The 20705-nt window shown below is 46.2% G+C and overlaps 1 protein-coding gene across 7 annotated transcripts in view; it reads right to left on the bottom strand.

Moving 5' to 3' along the window:
* The window catches only part of SPTAN1 (spectrin alpha, non-erythrocytic 1), a 61767-nt gene extending 46137 nt beyond the window's left edge, over positions 1–15630 (bottom strand). For 4 of the 7 annotated variants that reach the window (XM_060102321.1, XM_060102320.1, XM_060102324.1 and 1 more), the window contains exons 1-3: positions 15491–15630; positions 4977–5216; positions 3875–4000 (exon numbers count right to left, since the gene is read on the bottom strand). In XM_060102321.1, the coding sequence (XP_059958304.1) occupies positions 3875–4000; positions 4977–5213 (363 nt within the window). In that variant the 5' untranslated portion in view covers positions 5214–5216; positions 15491–15630. Of the gene's footprint in view, positions 1–3874; positions 4001–4976; positions 5217–6226; positions 6308–15490 lie in introns of those variants that run through there. The other 3 variants (XM_060102325.1, XM_060102323.1, XM_060102319.1) reach the window with 2 other exon arrangements.
* Between the last annotated feature and the right edge of the window lie 5075 nt (positions 15631–20705).

Below are 20705 nucleotides of genomic sequence, written 5' to 3' on the forward strand. Positions count from 1 at the left end.
AGGAATTTACTATTATTTTATAATTATCAGTTATTATTGATATCACATTATTTAGGTAATGTTTTTAGTTATATTAACTGTTAAACTATTACAGTGGGATTTCTAGGTCAGAAGACTGTTGGGGAAGGAAAGATGAGGTGTGATCGTGCAACCACAGCAGGAATCACTGAAGTGTGTGTTCTGAATTCACGGAGGTAAAGGGGAGAAAACAAGAGGTCCCAGAGGCATCATACGTGTAAAGAAATAACTATGAGGCACAAGTAAAGAGGAAAACCTTAGTGTAAAGGTAAAAAGATGGGGTCCTGAAACACAATCAGCTACCAAAGAGGATTCCTGGCAGAAGCTGTTTTGGTGCTTCGTGAAAAGTTGCAGCTTGTGGTACATACAGTACATCCCAAGTGAGGTTTACATCAAGCTGCGCCCAGGTGGCAGCCACAGGCCCAAACAGTCACTTCCCAGCATTTTGGGTTCTCACAGCACAGTCCTAGTAAGGACTCGTCAAGAACTAGGGGGATTGTCATCAATTCACGCTTAGGCGATGCAGTCTGGCATTCGAACCCAATCTCCAGGTGTTGCTTATGCCCACCCAAGATACTGGGAGTTTCTGTACAACACAGACAGAAACAAGTGACACAAACACAAACACTCCCAGGAGAGATACCTGGGATCCACCCATCGTTGAGAGGCCACTCCCCGCAAACTGAAAGGCTGAAAGCCACGGGATAGTCAACATGGGTGGATTCTCTTAGGAGCAAGTACTGGTGGTTCATTTGAAAGGAGAAAGCACTGGGGGGAAAATAAAGGCTCACACAATTCACTTCCACCACTACAATCACTTCCATCACTGAGGGTTCAAACCGGAGTCCACCACGGAGAAGGAAGTGAAAGGCATTCCCAGGCAAGGGGGAAAAGGCAACCAACAGCAAGTCAATACTCCACCTACTCGGATGTGGGAGCCAATGTGGGTGGCGGTCACTATGGGGCGCCACGCCGTCCGGTACGGTGTGAAAGTCTAAACCGGTGACAGACAGGTTATCCAGGACACAAACAGTCTTCACACCCCACCCACCTTCCTCTACATTAATGTTGCCTGCCAAACTAAGCTACTGAGTTACTGGGCCAGGTCAATTACCAGGACAGGATGACCATGGGACCTGGGAGCACGAACGCAGGGATTAAATGAGAACCCTTTGCTTTTTTTTTTTTTTTTTTTTTTTTAATTTTTTGGCCGTACCGCGCTGCATATGGGATCTTGGTTCCCTGACCAGGGATCGAACCCGCGCCCCCTACAGTGGAAGCATGGAGTCGTAACCACTGGACCGCCAGGGAAGTCCCCCCTTTGCTCAAATTAAAATGAGGCCACAGAAGGCTCAAGGAAGTCCTCACCTACAAGTCAGCCGTCAGTCTCTCACAAATCTCATTTCCATACCCTCGAGGGAAGAACCGGGGCCAGGCCTGTTCCAGGACTGGAACAACTTTCCCACTCCCAGTACGTCTCCTCTTGTCAATACTGCAGTTTTGACAGAGGCCAGTTTCACAAGCTTGCTGGTGTCTGAGAGCGTGAGTGGGCAGGGAGGCAGGTGTGCTTAGGGAACGCGTGGACAGCCGGCAGGGTGGAGGAGAATCCTGGCTGGCTCAGGCAAAGTTCTCAACAGGGGCCTGAGCGAGCAGCAGCAGCTTTCAGAGAAGCAGTTGGGGGAAAAGAAAGGAAAGCTGATAGGAATGAAACCCGGGCTGGGAAAATAAAGTGAACAACTGTAACTAAAGAAAGGAGTCGATTGAAACACGGGTTCTGTCACCTATGAGCTGTGGGAACCTGAGCAAGTTGCTCAAAATTCTCTGAGCCTCAGCTTCTACCCTTCTATACTATGGCTACCTTGCAAGCTTCTTGTGAAGATTAGAGATAACGTACGTAGAAGTCCTAGCAAAGTGTTCACACATAAATAGCTATTAATAGCTTCTCAACAAATAGTAGCTAACAGTAGTTTCAATTTTTTTTTGATAAATTTATTTATTTTTGGCTGCGTTGGGTCTTTGTTGCTGCACGCGGGTTTTCTCTAGTTGCGGCAAGCAGGGGCTACTGTTCATTGCGGTGTGCGGGCTTCTCATTGCAGTGGCTTCTCGTTGCGAAGCACAGGCCCTAGAGCGCGTGGGCTTCAGTAGTTGTGAGGCATGGGCTCAGTAGTTGTGGCTCACGGGCTCTACAGTGCAGGCTCAGTAGTTGTGGCGCATGGGCTTAGTTGCTCTGTGGCATGTGGGATCTTCCTGGACCAGGCAGGATTTGAACCCGTGTCCCCTGCATTGGCAGGTGGATTCTTAACCACTGTGCCACCAGGGAAGTCCCTCAAATGCTGCTTTAATAAGATCTCTAAACAGGGAAGAGGGGAATGAAGAGAGCTTTGGGTTTCCCTCCCCCACATTAATTACTAAAGACAAACACTTGATCTATTTCTCATATTCCCTGTCTGTAACCTGGTTAAACTAATACAGAGCAGCTGAATCAGCAAATCAGCACTGGCTGATTTCATTTACAGTAAGACTATATATAAAAGAGTGGGGAAATGAGCAGATGCATCTTTGTACTTTCTTGAACGTGCCACGTGGCACGCGGGATCTTAGTTCCCTAACCAGGGATCAAACCCACGCCCTCTGCAGTGGAAGCACAAAGTCTTAACCACCGGACCGCCAGGGAAGTCCCACGTCTTTGTATTTAATTGCAGAGACACGTATTATATTGCCTGCATGGGTTGAATGTAGTAATTAAATAGTTGGCATATAGCATTTAGAATTTACTTTTACTGCCTGTTTACAATCATTACTAGTAATAGTTTATTATTAATAATAAGCTTAAGGCTAATTGCAAGTCTTCAGTATAACACTGCAGAGTATATTAGAGCAAAAGAGACACAGTAAGTATTTACTAGACCAGAACCTAAGGGAATGAAATCCCTATGGATGTTCCACTGTGGATCTCAGGGCACAGCAGAGGATGAAACATTTCTAGCCAGGGCTTAAGAACGTGGCTTCCATCTTAGTCTCTGGGACTGACTCGACAGGTCAAGGACTGAAAACGCTGGTCCCTCAATGGAAAGAGACTTTGGATGACAAAGAACAAAACACAAATATAGATAAGAAGGAAATCAAAGATAGATGAGAGCATCCAGTTATGAGAAACTAAGCATGCACACTTCATCCTAAAGAGGCTTGTTTGCCCTTAATACCTTGGTATTGGAAATGTTAAACAAAACAGAGAAAGACCAATTATTGCCCCTGCCTCGACAAATGGCACCCAAACAAGCCAGACCAAGTTTGAGGACTCCTGCTTCAAAGCAAGCTACATCGCCACGGTCACCGACCAACAGGTACCACACGTCACTCCTCACAGCTGGGCCTTTAACAGGCTTGCTGACCAGACCTCAGGAAATCCCTCCTGGGGCAAGGCACCAAGATCCAGAGAGCAAGCTTCCCAACAGAGAACTTTATAGTGTCTGTGATTAATCCTATTTATCTTTGTGTCCTAATTCCTTAATTCACCAATTTCACTAATATGCTCTCCCATCCAATTACCATCTGAAAATGTTAAAAGTTTAATATATGCAGTCTTCTTTAAAGTGTAATTGCATCCTAATTTGTTCTACAAAAAGAACATTAATTTCCTTACTGGGTACACAAACGCTTGTTTATAGACATACTGAATCATCATATTACAAAAGCAGGAGTTGGGTAACTCCATCAGGATACTTCACGAATTCCTTTAAAAAGCTAGAAAAATCTATCTTTTTAGGAACCCAAATTTACATGTAAGCGTTAATCCACATTCCTCTACCAACCAGAGAGAGGAAGGCCATCCACACCAGGCACTGCTCTTACTCACCCTGATGGTTTCAGATGCAAAGTGCCCTTCTGAGATCATGAGGTTGCCAGTTTCATCCAGCTTCACAATGGCTCCCGAGTTGGCCTGCACCTCAGCTTCAAAGGCTTGATGCTTCTGCAGCTTGCCCTGTTGGTGGACCGCGAAATGAGCCATACGTGCTCCTCGGCACGCGTCGTTCCGCCCCCAGCTCCCTATTATTCCTCCGCTATTGCATCCCACTCCCTCTCTCTATGGACGCCTCACTCAGCCTCCCAACCACCCCCCTACCGGTTCAATTACTCAAATGCTCTGCCTGCATCTACACTTGCCCTCTGAAAGCTTGGCCATTGAGGACCACAACTTCGCAGACGGCAAGATGCTACAAAATATCATCATTTTCTTGTGTATCAGGAAATTAGCTTTTATGGACATCCAATCCCTTTTAGAAATACAGAACCATACTGAGAGCCTTCTTAGCATGTAGTGTTTACCTTTGACTAATCCATTCACATTCATTCATGATATGACTTTTTTTTAGCTTGCTTTAGAAGCCATACTCTTTGATTGATGTGATACATTCCATTTCTCAATACCTCTCTTTACTCACATGCTGAGCTGGGCAGGGCCTGCACCTAAACCAGCGTTCATCATTTTCTCTTCTCAGATGACTTTGGCATAGTAAAAGAACCATGGGTACAACCACTGTCCCACTTGCTAAAAAAAAAGTCCTTCACCAAAATCAACAAGAAGAGAGGCTTTTTTTAAAAAAAAACAGCTATACAAATTTTCACCAGCAACAACACTGTTAGCACACCTTTCTCAAAAATACATATTCCAAGAGATCAAACCAGACCCTCCCTGAAAAACGATGAAGGATCACCAAGGGTTGTAAGGCCGTGGATTGAGAACCGTCAGCTTAAAGCATCCACAGAAGATAAGTTAAAACCTGCAGGATCCCCCATTCACACTCACTGATACAATCACTAAGGGCTTTTCAGAACAGTGAGTGAGTCCTTCCTTATGTCAGATCTACATTCCATCTCTCAAGGCCCTAATGAGGTCTGTATAAATTTTGGGCAAAGACATTTGAGCTCTAGAGTTTTGGCAGGCACCTCAGACACACCTGCAGGTTGGTTGGGTCTTTATAGTTCTCATCAGATGCAATCTGAAGTTTCTCCTGAATCCATTTCTCCAGCTCCTCTGCATCTCTCTGGAAAAACTGGAATCGGTACGAATCTTCAAGCTTCTGGCGCCTGAGCGTCGAAAGCTCCTTGAAGCGGTGGTACCTGTCCAGGACTTGCTGCCTCCGCTCCTGGATGTCCTCTGCTGTCTCCAGCACTTTGACCCCGCTTGGGTCCATTTTCTGAAAAGACAGAAAGTCCTGAAGTAAGCACAGGACACCAAAATAGACTTAATGGCATTAGCCTCTTGGAAGGAAATGAAGAAGTATGAGAGCCCAAGCAGACAAATGAATGGAAAGTGGTCCCTTCTCGGGAGCTACCAGTGAAGCCCAGGCCCCATTCCCTCATAAAAAATGGCTGCCCGGGGCTTCCCTGGTGGCGCAGTGGTTGAGAGTCTGCCTGCCACTGCAGGGGACACGGGTTCGTGCCTCGGTCCGGGAAGATTCCATATGCCATGGAGCGGCTGGAAAAAAAAAAAAAAAAAAAAAAAATGGCTGCCCAAGTGGGCCCCTCAGAGGATGCCTCACCAACACTGCAATGAGACCAGGCACGACATGTGAAGGGGAGAACTATGGTTTACACTGTCCATTCTCCAGAGCCTTGAGAATTCAAAGGAAACACCAACTTTGGAGCTCAAAGCATTACTGAGAAATCCATTCAACAGTCCTTTCATCTGGTCTGTGCATTTCATGGTGTGGAGATTAGAAAACATTTACTCTTAATTCAGCTTTTCTATCTTTCTAGATCTCAGCCTGTTATTCATTGAAGAAAAGGGAATGATTATCAAGTAACTTGCGTCTTTTTTTTTTTAAATTAATTTATTTTTGGGGGCTGCATTGGGTTTTCACTGTTGCGTGTGGGCTTTTCTCTAGTTGTGGTAAGTGGAGGCTACTCTTCGTTGCGGCGTGCGGGCCTCTCATTGCTGTAGCTTTTCTCGATGTGGAGCACGGGCTCTAGGTGCGTGGGCTTCAGTAGTTGCGGCACGTGAGCTTCAGTAGTTGTGGCTCACGGGCTCTAGAGCGCAGGCTCAGTAGTTGTGGCGCATGGGCTTAGTTGCTCCACGGCATGTGGGATCTTCCCGGACCAGGTCTCGAACCCGTGTCCCCTGCATTGGCGGGTGGATTCCTAACCACTGCACCACCAGGGAAGGCCAGTAACTGAGTCTTTAACATCAAAATCCAATAGAATTTACCTAAGGTAGTGGATTTCTCAGTCACCCCAAAAAGTCAATCCTACAATCTCCTTCAGGCTGGGCAATGAACAGGCTTTGCTTCATCTGAATGCACAAAATTAAAAGAAAATCACAGCATGTCTTAAAAAAAAAAAGGTGTGGTGAAAGGTTTATCCTACCTGACTCTTACCTGCTCCAGTTAACAACAAACACAGGCTAATTGAGTAGGTGGTGCTTCCCCATAGCACTCAATCCACCCCAACTTTAAACTCTCAGATCTGGACAGTTTCACCAGCCTTTAATGTCAAAAAGAAAATCTGACCTATTTATGGGACAAACCCAGAATATGCTACCTGCTCTTCTCTCAGGAATAAGCCATTTTATCCTCTAACCAAGGAAGGACCCACAGAAGGAAAGAGGTACACACTAATGACAAACAGCATGTAAATTTGTCAGTAACATGTGACCTTGTAGGAGCTGCCTTCCCTCTCTGTGTCTCAATTTCTCAGAATGACTAAAAACACCAGTCGAAAATGAGATGGTCCCAAGACCCTTCTAACTTTAAAATTACGTTCTACAGAGAAGAGTCTGTGACCTGGTAAAAAAGCAGACCAGATAGGCTTTATGGTCTCTCCAGCTCTTGTTCCATAATTTATAAAAGATATAAAAACTGTGCTGCCCAGGAAACATATTTGACAGCTCCTCCCGTTACCCTGTTCGCCTGGCCCAGCCGATGGGAAAGGGTAAGCTGGCTAAGGATTAGGTCTGGAGGCCACTGTGTGCCCCCCACTCCCTGCCCCCATCCAGCTGTGAGATACACAACACTGCTAAGCTCGGGGCAAAGTTTCCAGCTCTTCAGAGAGAAAAGCAGCTTTAAGAGGTGTCAAGAAAAGTATCGACTGCACCTAACCAACTCTGAGGGCTATCTTTTCTATGAAGAGACCTAGCTTCCTAGGGAGAGAACGCGAGGGGATTTTAGCCCTATCACCATTCCTTCCAAATTACTCTCCACACGTTAACCAGTTATCTTTATTGGTTTTCTCCCACAAAGTCCAATGTATCTGTTGGACTGTAACAAGAAACATATTCTTTGCCACGTCATTCCCGTGCTTTAAAACCTTTCATCACTCCCTTCTGAGAGAGGAAAGAATCTACCTCTTTAGTTGAACCGTCCAACCTGGCCCCAGCACACCTGACTGGTATGTCTGACCCATGCATGCCCCATACCCTCTTGGCACAGAGAAATACTCTCTTCCCAAACACATGATTCTCTCTAAAGACTCCAAGTCAGCTGCTCAGGCTTCCTTTGCCCAGAATGTTCTGTCTCTCCTCTGTCCGGACAACTCCCATTCATGTCTCAAGAGGAGCTGAAATGAGCAAGCTGCAGGGATCTGGCCTCCTTACCAAGCTGGACTCAAGGCTCCTTCCCTCCCTCCCTCCCTCCTTCTGATTTAATCACATTTTTCTGTAGATTTACAAAGCACTTGCACATACTTCTCACGGTATAATGAGACTGAGCAATGTAATCTTTGTTGTTGTGTCCCGATTTCTTTTTCTTTTTTTTTTTAAAGATTTTTTTGATGTGGACCATTTTTAAAGTCTTTATTGAATTTGTTACAATGCTGCTTCTGTTCTCCATTTTGGTTTCTGGCCACAAGATCTTAGCTCCCTGATGCCCCACACTGGAAGGCGCAGTCTTAACCACTGGACCACCAGGGAAGTCCCAATTGTATCCCGATGTCTAGCAGACAGATGTCATTAACAAATGTTTGTCTGAGTGCTGGAGAAGCAGCCCTGAGCTCCTCTGTGAAGGGTGGAGAGCGCTCAGTAGTCCACCCCAGTTTCATTCCTGTATCGTCAAACTGGAATTCTGGCCAGGTAACAGCTAGATTTCGTGGCTGAATGAACAGCTGGAATGTGCTGACTGAAGCTACACAACGGGGTGTCAACCTAATGACCAGACCTGAATTACTGAGCTTGGGTGGCCCACACCCGGTTAACTGCTCTTTTCACGCTGGCAGGGTGGGACCTTGGGGAAATCAAGTTCAAGAAGGCACAGTTTTGTATCATCAATAGATAGCCGTGTCTGAAAAAAATAGTTTCTATTCTTAAAATGGGCTTCAAGAGAGTCCTTAAAGCCAAAAACTGAGGGTAACCTTGACAAAGGAAACGTCTGTTAAGAACAGGGCAGTTCTGGTTTACGCTGCCGCCCTAGGACATCAGCCTCTTTGGGATCCCTGACAAGAATCACTACCGGATCTGGCCACATTCACCTGCGTGACCTGCTCCAGGCATACCTTACATCAAACTCCCTCATCAACCCCAAGTTACAGGCCCAGGGCAGGTCCACTTCCCAAACCAGAAAGTTCCCTCTGGCCAAAATGTTCTCTTCTCCCCGACTCCCAGCTCGACCATTAATACCATTCAAACCCCTCCAAGTCTAAAGCAACTACGCTGTCCTCTCTGCTGCCCTGAATCAGAAGCCCTCACTCCCTCTCTGGCCCCCTTAGAGCAACATCACGTCACATTCTGCCACGTGATTACTGTCTTCTCCCTGCGTTTTTGTAAGTTCTTTAGGGAACTGAGAGTTCCTAAGGGACTATAAAGGAGCCCTTATCTTACCCTCTGACCACAGAACTCAGCACACATTTAGAGTCAATTACACTCTGAGCTTAGAAATAGAGAAATTGCTGTCACTTCATTATTAAGTGGTCAGGAGACAAAAGATCATCTAATAAGCAAGTTGTAGAGCTAGGGTGACCCAGGATGCTACGGTTCCCAGACCAGCAGGCTAGAACCGGTGATTCTTACCATGATCAGAGCTGACACACTCTTTATTAAAGGCTGTTCAGTTATTTATTAACTCCCTTTACTACCTCTTATCTTTTCCATCCCCACTTGAGGGGGGAAAAAAAGGGGGGAGGAGCATATATGAATTATTTTAAAAAATCAAAATTAATTTTTTTAAGATTGAGTCTTCTTAAAGTTAGTAAACAATTAGTGTTAAGAATAATTTAGATACTTCCTTTGCTCTCATCTCTCCGGAAACAGTTAGGTGGAGAAACAGTAGGAAACTGTGTCTAATTTGCTTGCTTATAAAATTTCCAAGGAATGTATAGCTAGTCATGCATGTAACAATAGCTCCACTGTATATGCCTTCCTACACCATGCCTCAGTCTTTAGATTAATGTCTATGGTGTTTGTCCTGACACCCCAGATGACAGGATTCACTGCATTTCCTTTAGCTGCCACGGAAATCTCTCAACAATCACATTCGGAAGCATCCCTTTCTGATGAAAAAAGAATTCCCAGCATAACAATACTGAGAAGTTCCCCCCTGAGCAAGCCCCTCGGCCTGGGCTCCGCTCGCTGATCGGACCCACCAATCCAGGGAGACGGTCCAGCGAGGCCCTGCTGAAATGAACCAACCTAAAAGGCCCTCTTTGTCACCCCAGTGAAGTAGAACAAGTCAATTCTATACCAAGTGCTTTGGTCAGGCAATAATGGACTTTTCTTTCCTGCAGCAGATCAGCTGACGCCAGGAGGTGGGAGCCTGGCCAAGTCACAACTGGCTGTCTGCAGGGAGCTGGGCATCTGAAAGTCAGCAGTGCTCTCCCACTGCTGTGGGCACTCAGAGCTTTCATTCGCGTGATTACAGGAGCCAAGGATGACAGGGTAACGGCAGTTCCTCCCCATCCCTTCTCCTGATTGGGAGCTGTCTCTATACAAGTTCCAGTTTCTCTTTGCTCCTAAATGGCTCATTTCCACAGACTACATTAAACACAGGAAAAAAATCTCCTATCTCCAAAGAACTATTGCCACCCAGAGGTGCTATGACCTCTCACCCGAAACTCTGTGAGAGTTAGTGGAATTTTCTGGACTCTGCCTGTGTGCACCGTGTTCCCTGAGGCTGCTGCACACTGCAAGAACTCCACCCCAGGCCAGAAATGTGCGGTTGGCTGATAGGGCGGCCTCCACAGAGAATGCCCTGGGCTGTTCCCAGCCTTAATGGGATTAACACCTTCTGAGAGCTAGAAAGGAAGACTCTGGGAAACGTGCCATTAAAAAAAAAAAAAAAAAAATCTCCAACCATACCAGCCTATCTATCTATTCCACTAACTGCCTAAAAACCACGAAGGAGCCAAATTCCAGGACAGCAATCAACTGACTGCTTATCTCAACTCTGATTTTGTCAATCAGGTCTATGTTTGTGGCTAATGAAGGAGGGGAGACGAAGGGCTAAATGTACTCTCTGTTTAAGGACAGCTTCCCATTTAAGGGAACTGAAGAAAAAAGGTCATATTTTGGCAAATAATTATTAGAGAAGACTGGCTATTTTTACATGCTGCTGCAATGCAGCAGTCAGAATGTTAGCTGCATCATTCAGCAAGTAATGTGAATTGAGCCCAGAGGATAAAACAGGAATTACAACCATGTCCTCTATTGTAATACATAAAAAGAACTTGTCAGCATTCTTACAATACAGCTAGATCTCTGAGAAGAAAGCCAAGATATGAACCTTGGCTAGAAAGTTCTGGTTTAATCCAAAGTCATGCATGAGAATGACTCCTCATAACCAACACCAACTTATACACATTATCAATGGAAAATGATTCCTACAAAAGAAGCTAGCCATTAATTAATATCTTTGTCTTCTTGACAACCGCCGAAAGACAGCTGTTCGAGGCAGTTCTTGCTATGTACTTAGGGAAGTTTTTAAAGCCTTACCCTCATCCACAGAAGCTATAAGACCACTGAGCAAGGGGAGGTGTCTGTCTCCGGAGGGCGGGGAGAGGCAGTGGGTGGGAAGGACACTGTTAAGCAACAGGAAAGACTGTGGAGACACTTTCAAACCAAAGGTCAAATGCTTCCAACTCTGCTCACTTGGCACCTGCAGGGAGTGAGTAGCTTGGGACACCCTCACGCAGATCCTGGACAGCGGGAGAATTCACTAGTCAAGAGTTTCCCTCTGGAACCTCAGAAGAGAGTAAAACTGTCATGAAGACAAGAGGAGTGCCTATTTGGAAACAAAGGTCTGGGAGTGCTGACATCTTAGCGAGCTGAATGTGGCAGACAGGGGCGTTTGGAACACTGCAAGATGAATTCAGACCTCAGGCAGGACATCAGATATATTGTTTTGAAGGGAAAGGGATTTTCAGGACTAACAGGATGAAGAGGGCATTTGGCTCTATGGAAAAATTCATAAACATCACCCAGAGCAAAATGTCAGAGGAACCATCCATCAGTTCTGTTTTTCTTGCTTAGTCAGAGCCCAAAGGTGCAGAAGCAACAATGCCCCTTTTCCCTGGCTTAGAAAGCCAGCACAGTTTACATTTCCAAAGCAGGAGAACTACATCCACGGATGCGGAAGGGCTCCCCGAGAACAAAGCCCCAAAGAATTGGTGAGCACCATAAAATCTGACGCCAACTGATTCTCAGATTAAGTGAATTAAGTCAAAACCAGCTCGGCTGCAGATTTTAGTGGTAGACCTGAGGGTAAGCAAAGAGGTAAATAATATGTAAGTTAAGAATTTTAACCATGGAAAAACCAGAAATATTTTTGCTTAAACCACATTCCAATCAGGATTGTAGATCTGCACGTCAGCCTTCAAATTGATTAATTCATTTCAACTTGTTAGCAGGATTCTGCAGAGGTGAGCAGGGATTTAGCTTAAAGAAGCAAAAGATTCATACTGCACTGCATCAAAATCCAGAAACGCCAAGCAAGGTTGAGAAAACTTACTTCTGAATGCCTCCCAAACACTACCTTGCTGCTACTTACCTTTTATAACCTGTAAAATCCAGATGAGAGGTGTTTAAGTGCAAAATATTGTGACTGAGATTCAAAACAGAAAAAGGTACAACGTGCCCATTTTTAAAAAACCTTGTTTAACCAATTAACCAAAGGGCTTGCCTCGGATTTATCACCCATAATCACTGGAAATTTGCAGAGCTTTTATTTCTGCTTATGGGATATCAAGACATTAATTTTAAGCATTTTTCTTTCTGAAAAAGGTCCAAGTTAGCAAACACTTAAAAATTGTACACAAATAAAAACATGGGTAGTGAGCTTTTTTATAAACAAGAAAATCCAAGTTCCATTTCATTGTAAGGATTGTGGCAAAAAACGTAAATCCATGGAAACAGGAAACAGACCCAAGTTTACAATATTTGTCAAATTGAAAAACACGATTTTTACATGTTTTCAGATTACTTTTTCTAAATATCTATGTGTTTAGTCCCTTGGTTTTTAAGAACCAAGTAACCATCAATAAAAAAAATTAGCAAACAGCACATGCAGACACCAGTAGGGTGATAAGAAATTAATATATTCATGCCTTAAAGAGAGGAAGGTAAAAAAACAAAGGCTTTGGAAATTTTAGAATAAATCTACTAAGACTTTTGTTCATGTAACATCAAAGAAAACAAACAAAAGCCCAAACCCTAACCAATTTGCTTAACAGGTCATGCAGAGTGTTTTCCCCCTGCTCTTTGGATCATTCAACCTCTTTGACACATATGAGTCTTCACTGCAAGCCAGGCAAAACCGAAAAGGTAACACATTTCCTGCATGCTGGTCAAATACCTGGACTCTGCGTTTACGAAACGGTGACAACATGATGGAGAAATGTGGCGTCTGAAGAGGGCGGGCGAAGAGCGAGATAACAAGCTTCTAAGGGCAAACTGAACACGATAATTTCACAATGAAGAAAACAGATCTTTAAAAATATGTGAATACAGTTAAAAATCAAATTTCAGCTATTTCCCCAGCGCCCTTCTCATTCTACAGAGCTTCAAAACCAGGAATTGAAAATGCAGAAAGAACCAAGGTTCTCTGGTCTGAGCAGATGTGCTGCCTTGGCCACGTCATACCCTCTTCTGGGTCTCAGTTTCCCAATTTTCAAATAATCCTGAATACTATTAAATATCCCTTTTCAAGACGTGCACTCCCCCAATCCACGTTCCGATACATTAGCTGAGATTCCCAGCACTAGATGATTTCTGTACCCCCTTCCATTCAGTAATTAAATAGCATAATTTTGTGAAGTCATCAGAAACAAGAACGAACTCAAGCTACAAAGATCGAACTTGGGCCTAGTTTACTGGGACACTTCCTTCACAAAATACTATTTCCTGTTCAAAACCCATACAAGAGGAGTATGCAAACGAGGTGGAAGGGAAGTACAAACGCAGCTGCTCCTGCCCACCGGCCCCAAGCCATCAGTTCTGTGGGTCTGCATTCCTGGAGTCGGCATTTGCCATCAGGGTGCTGCATTCTTCTACCTACTCCGACCACAGCTGATGGGCTGCAGCAGACCCACCGCACGACTAGCAGAGTCCTCGCATAGCCCACGGAGGATTGATTATGAGGCCGGATTCATGCCCACTGCCCTTAGCGCAGGTTCAGCAATGACAGGACTGTGGATTACTCCTGACACCCACTTCTCAGCATCTGCAGTCGCTCCCCCCACCGCCGCCCCCGCGCCCAAGGGAAGAAGGCAGGTAAAGGAAAAGCAGAGGATAAGCCTAACCCAGGGAACCAAAAGATATACTTAAAAACAGCTCTCCCCACCTAAACCTGTTCATGAGATTGCTTGACAAGCTCATATTGTGAGCCTGTGACGTATCAGGTTGCTAATTATTCGATTCCTACAAACGCCAAAGACCAAAAGCATATCGGAGAATGTTACCCAGCTGACCGTTTACTGCAGGTCTGCCTCACACCTGTGCAGCAGAGAGCAAATCCACCTTCTGAGTCTCGGCTCTCCATCTAGGTCCCTGGATAACAGCTAACACACTTTGAGGGTCCCTTTGAGTAATACTGGCCCAGTTACTAAAAAGGCTTACTGTTAATTTCCTGCACAGAGGCCCTTACTGCAGCACGTTTTTATTTTCCTGCCGCACATTTTTAAAACTCGGACTTCAATTTGACCTTCCAAAAGCTGACATGAGCTGCAGACAAAAGGGAAAATACATGACTAGTCTGATGAGTTGGAACCTTGGCTCGATGGCTTCATACAGCTGAGTGTTCCCACCGCTTTTCTTCAGGTTTTGTTTCCTGGCTGCAGACACTCCCACCCTTCCATCTTTGACACATTCTGTTTTAGTTAAGTACAATTGCTATGACGACGCAATTTCTCAACACATTCTGAAAATATTTCATATGGTCTCTCTTCTCTTCTTCCCTAACAGCCATCATGGTAAGTTTTTCTAAAATACCATGATGAAGACAGAACAAAGGGCCTACATAGTTTAGGATCTATTACACAAAAGAGATTTGACAAGGTGTTGGCCAGTTCAAGCATCATCTCAACCCAGCTTCCTGAGCTATTCAAGCTTTTAATTTAAAACATATTCAACCCTTAACCTTGACAAGCCCTTTGTTTAAAATACATTTTAACCCAGTACTTCAGAGACTTTTAAAAGCAATTTTCTTTGGGAAGCATCTAATGAAATTCGCAGGGACCGCTTTCAAACAAAAGGCTGCTCTATCATTCAACACCGGCATGGCTGTAAAATTTTTGACAAATAATAATGTCCTTGACTCGAAAGACCCGGTCTCGGGGCAAGAAAAAAAAAAAAAAGAACTCTAAGCTATTAAGTTATTTGGTTTGGGTCTCATACAAAGCAAGCGCCGCACCTACCTGCTATTTACAAGCAAATCACAGTTGGGTAAGAAAAATATGTTTATTACAGATAAGAAACGGAGATGGCCGGTCTCGGACCTCTCCGTCCAGAGAAGGCCAAGAACCGCCACACAGGACGAAATTAAGGTCAAAGAGCCCTATACTCCCAGATTTTCCTCCTTCAAGGGCTGGGCCGGCATTGCTGGTGGGGATTTGAGAAAAGGAGGTGCACAAGTCGTTCCCCACTGAGGGAAGGGATTGGGGGCGGTGCGGGGAGCGCTCTGCGGAGAGGGGGATGGAGAAACGATCCGGACCAGGAAGCCCCCACCCCACCTGCCGCAGCCGGATGGAGCAGGGCGGGGCCGCAGCCAGACTGGGCTGCGGGGAAGGACCCGGCGTCCTCGCCGCCCCCTCCGCCCAGTCAATGACATTCCAGCGGCTGGCGCCCAGGCTCGGCCTTCCGCAGCCCACGCACCACAAGCCGGTCTCAGCCGGCTCGCCCAGTTCCCCGCCCGACGGAGGGAGCGGCGAGGCCGGCCGGGCTCACCTGTCCGTGCGCTGGCCCCGCCCTGCCCCACGGGCCGTCCGGCTCCCCGCTCAGGGGTCGGCCGCCCTCGGGCCTCGCTCCCGCCCTGAGTTCGCCCGCTCCCCCTCTCACCGGCTCCTGGGGGTGGGGGCAGTGGGTGCGTCGGGCCGGGGGGTGCTGGAGGAACCGACGGGGCTCAGCGGCCTCCGTTCCTCCCCGTTCGCTCCGCAGCGGGTACTGGCGGCGACGCGCGCGCCCCGCCTCTTTTATAGGCGGACACGCGCGTTCCGGCGGCGGGCGGTCGCGAGCTCGAGGGAAGCGCCGCAGCGCGGCGCGAGGGGCGGGGGCGAGCGCCGGCCGACCAAATGGGGCGGAGCTCCCGCCTGCTCGCTGCCCGATCACCCGGCGGAAAGGGCCGAGCGCTCCCGGAAGGAGCCGAAGCGGCAATGCGGCGGAAGAGTCGAGCCTCGGGAGGGCCGCGGCAGGGTGGGGAAGGAAAAGTGCGCGCGCCAGGGGTGGGGGTTGATGGTGCAGTGGAGTCGCTGCCTCCGCCCAGGCGGGCAGAGATGCTCCAGCTGCACCGCCCTCCCCGCAGTTGGCATCCTCTAATCCTGCCCCTCCCCGCCCTGCAGAGAATCTTCGGCAGCCCACCCCTCCGCCGCTGGGAGCCCTTCCAGGACTGCAGCGAAGGGCGGGGCAGGGCCATCGTCGCAGTCTGACTGGGGATGCTGCGCGTCCCAGCCGGAAAAACGCCCAGTCCCAAAGGGTGAGATCACCCGTGTGTTTCTCTTCCTCCTTCCCCCTTTCCCTAGGAGAAGGCTGGTGCCAGGGCCCCAAGTCAGCTTTCTCTGGTGGGAGTTGGGGGTCAAGGAACCGAGGATGATTTGGGGCTCCGGGTTTGAGAAGGTGGTAAGAAAAGGCCGAATCCGATCATAAAAAATAAAGCCGACTAATTTGGTGTTTATGTCTGTCATTCCGAGATTTGAAGAGTTAATAATTTCTTATATTCTTACATCAAAAGCTTTCGGACAACTCAGCAGTGGAATAGGATGCATTAGCTGTATTTTATGAGACATTGATTCTTCTCGCCATTATTAATTGACCTTTCCTTATGTACCAAGCACTATGCTATGTGTGTTACCTTTTTAAAAAATCTTTTTGCAATAATTTTATGATTTAGGTATTATTTCCTCATTTTACAAAGGAGCCCTGACATGGAAGCTAGGTCTCTTGCCCTGGGTCAGGCAGCTAGCAAGAGGAAAAGCAAGGATTTGAATCCGGGCAGTCAGAACCTTCTTTTAAACAGTGTGCTATACTGCCTTGCCATAGGAAAGGGAGGCATCGTGATGGTGGATGCTGGAATGCTGAGAAAAGGAAAACAGGATTTCTGGAATTTCTGTTCCTTATAGTCTTAGCAGTTTAAGGGCCTGGCTCTGTAGCTAGAAGCCCTCAAATAGGACGCCTTTCCCCACCCCCATGACTGCTGGGCGACAGCCATAGTGTAGCATCCAGATCATTCCTGTGCAGTCAGGCAGACCAGGAGCTCTGCAGCTCAGGAAGGCCTCAGCCTCCTGGTTACCAAGCACTCTCCCCTTTAAATAAATATAAAGGCACTAGGCACTGCACCAGAACTTGGGCCCGAGCCCAGCCCTGAGCTTCTTGGTCCTCAGTAGTTTGGCTTCTTCCCTGTGCCTGGGATCTGTAATCGGGTTTCTGAGCTGCTCCGGCTGGAGCCCTGATAATGAGGAAAAGCTCCCCTATTCCCTTACTCTACCAGAGTGCAGAGAAAAGAAAAGGAGTGGCCACACCCCAGAAGCAGCTTTACAGAATCTGGAGGAAAGACATAGGAGCTGAGAGGCATTTCCTGCAATCTTCCATGTAGAGAAAACAGGACCGGGTAACTCCTGCCTGGGGTGTGCATTTCTGGGAACAGCTGATGGCGTCTTCTCCAGGGGGTAGCAGCAAAATGTTTAACCAAATACTCAGCTCTGGGTACAAAATGGCTAACACAATCATAGCTCTCCAAAATTTCCAAGACCGTCTGCTCCAGCAAAGAACGGGGCTCAAGGCTGTGGACAGAAGCTGCAAAAAGGAAGGATTTTTCTTTTATATCAATCTGGCCTCCTAGTGAAATGGGGGTTTTGCTTTTACCAGGCGCAAAACAGATTTGAGATCTTAGAGACAGCTTCTGTATTGATACAGAAATGAAAGTCTTATTTGTCAATCCTTTGTCTGATCTGAGACGTGGCCAAAACCCAGTGCCTCTAGCCCTGTGTAGCGCCCACCCAGTCGCCCACCCAGTCACCCACCCCGTCCGCATTTGGCACTGGAAATGAGACATTTAGAAAGCCCTCCTTCCTGTGTTCTACTGTCTGCCTACCTCACCTCCCACCAATTTCACCATATGCCTGACACTCTGCTAGGTGTGGGGAAGGAGATGATAAAGCAGACACTGGCTTTCTTTGTTTTCTGAGAGCCGCTCATTCAGAACAAAAACAAAAAAGGGCAGCATAGCGTCTCTGTGACCAATCTAATCATGTCCATCCCAGCCTCTTGCAAAGGTGGGGGTACAGTTAAGACTGAATTCCGAGCTCCTTTTTCTTTCTTCTGTTTTTGGCGGTGCTTTGCGGCTTGTGGGATCTCAGTTCCCCGACCAGGGACTGAACCTGGGCCACAGCAGTGAAAGCCTGGAATCCTAATCACTAGGCCACCAGGGAACTCCCCCAAGCTCCTTTTTCTATTCCAGCAGTTCTAGGAAGGTTTGATATGTGCCCTAAGCTTAGGCATTTAGGTAGTCCCAATACTTTTTCAAGTCATTCGAGAGGTCAACCATTGGGAAACACACTAACTGTAATGATGTTTTCACATACTCTGGCCATGGCAATTTACTTGCCCACATTCCCTGGGAGAATCTCTCTGTCTAACACACAAACACTCAAGCACACACACACACACACACACACACACACACACACGAACGTTAACAGGCAAGCACCACTCTTTTATCCGCCCCCCAAGAAGGGAGCCGATTGGGAAGTCACCCTGGCAGGTGCACTGTAGTTCTTCCCAGATGAGATTCTGCAGTGTCAGACCTGGCAAGGAATAGCATAGATCTTCAAACAGTGACTGGAAGAACCTTGAAGACATTCTGCCAAGTGGAATAAACCAGACACAAAAGGACAAATATTGTATGATTCCACTTACAGGAGAACCCTAGAACAGTCATATTCACAGAGAGAAAGTGGAGCTGGGGTTGCCAGGGCCTGTGGGGACAGGAAAATGGGGAGCTAGTATTTAAGGGGTACAGAGTGGCAGTTTTGCAAGAGGAGAAAGTTCTGGAGATGGATGGTGTTGATGGTTAACACAACAGCGTGAGTGTGCTTGATGCCAGACAACTAACTGTACACTTAAAAATGGTTTAAACTGTAAATTTTATGTTATCTTTTTATTTTTAAATTTTATTTATGTATTTATTTATTTTTGGCTGTGTTGGGTCTTCGTTTCTGTGCGTGGGCTTTCTCTAGTTGCAGCAAGCAGGGGCTACTCTTGGTTGTGGTGTGTGGGCTTCTCATTGCAGTGGCTTCTCTTGTTGTGGAGCATGGGCTCTAGGTGCGCGGGCTTCGGTAGTTGTGGCACGCAGGCTCAGTAGCTGTGGCTCGTGGGCTCTAGAGCACAGGCTCAGTAGTTGTGGCACACGGGCTTAGTTGCTCCTTGGCATGTGGGATCTTCCCGGACCAGGGATCGAACCTGTGTCCCCTGCATTGACAGGAGGATTCTTAACCACTGCGCCACCAGGGAAGTCCCCACCCACACTATTTTAATAGAGATTCCGGAGCCTACACAAACTTTCCACAGCATTATTTCCTACTGCTCTTCTCTGGACCTGAGCTTAGCCACTTCCTAAACAGGTTGTTTATTCTTCCAACTTCATGCTTTTGCTCATACTTTCCCCCTAAATTAGAATGTCCTTCTTTCCCAACACCCACTCCTCATTTCTGACAAATCTTACCCATTTTGAGCTTATGTAAGTAGAACCTTTCTGGAAGAGCAGTTTGGCGATATGGATCAGCATATGAAATTTGCATGCCATTTGACACAATGTTATATTTAGGAATACAACCTAAGAAGGTAGAAAATATATTTAAGAATGTTAATAATTGTAAAAAAAATTAGAAGCAGCTAGTCACCAACTGAAAAATGGTTAATTAAGATTCATTAATTCAAGACTATATTGGTGATATAGTTCATACTGATTGACTTGAAAAATATCTAAGATGTTATTGAACAGTGGCAGTCAGTTACTTAAGAGCTATTTACTTAGGAGCTATATTTGTATATCCATGTATATATGCACAGAGATGATTAAAGAGATGTTCACAGTGGGTACCTAGAATAAAAGGCTTTGGGGACTTTTTTATCTCCTTTTTAAAAATTTACAGATAGTTTTAAGTATCTGGATCAAGCACTATCTCAAGGTACTTTCTTGACCATCCTAACCTCCAACTAAAGCATTTCAAAAAGTATATTCTCAGAAATACTAGTCCCAAGAGAAGCTCAAGAGTTCCATGGTAAGTTCGGGAAACAATATAAACTCTTGGAGGTTAATTCAAAGTATCATAGTTAAGGCACCAAAAAGTCCTGCAAGAAAAGCCCTTTTTCTTTTCTTTATAATCTAAACATTTTATTATGGAAGATTTCAAAGATAAACCTAGAAAATGGAATAGTACAATGAACCTCCATCTGCTCATCACCCAGCTTCAACAATTATCAACATCCTGCCATTCTTATTTCATATAGTACTTCACCTAGTTTACCTTTAACACAGTAGCTGCCAAACTTCTTTGCTGAACTTTTTTTAGGATCCTGCAGAAAAACTTTCTGGACAAAGCTGACCTAGATGAAATGGAGCTATCTTCTGCACTATGGTAACTTTTAGTTCAAACCATCAAGCACTCCAAGTTTGTAAATCACATTCTCCATTGAATTAAAATTCTACCCCCCAGTCACCTACTTCACTTTAAGTAGGAAGCATTTTGCAAAACCTGTTTATTTTTAGAAATATTTACTTATTTATTTGGCTGCATCGGGTCTTAGTTGTGGCACACAGGATCTTTGATGTGGCATGCGGGAACTTGTGGCACGCAGGCTCCAGAGTGTGCGGGCTCAGTAGCTGTGGCACGTGGGCTTAGTTGCCCTGTGGCATGTGGGATCTTAGTTCCCCAATCAGGGATTGAACCTGCATCCCCTGAACTGAAGGTGGATTCTTAACCACTGGACCACCAGGGAAGTCCAGCAAAACCTGTTTAGAGTCAACTTTCCATCCCTGCTACAGGTTGATGGCTTCAAG

The sequence above is a fragment of the Mesoplodon densirostris genome, chromosome 6, assembly GCF_025265405.1.
Source record: "Mesoplodon densirostris isolate mMesDen1 chromosome 6, mMesDen1 primary haplotype, whole genome shotgun sequence".
In the NCBI taxonomy this organism is placed as follows: domain Eukaryota; kingdom Metazoa; phylum Chordata; class Mammalia; order Artiodactyla; family Ziphiidae; genus Mesoplodon; species Mesoplodon densirostris.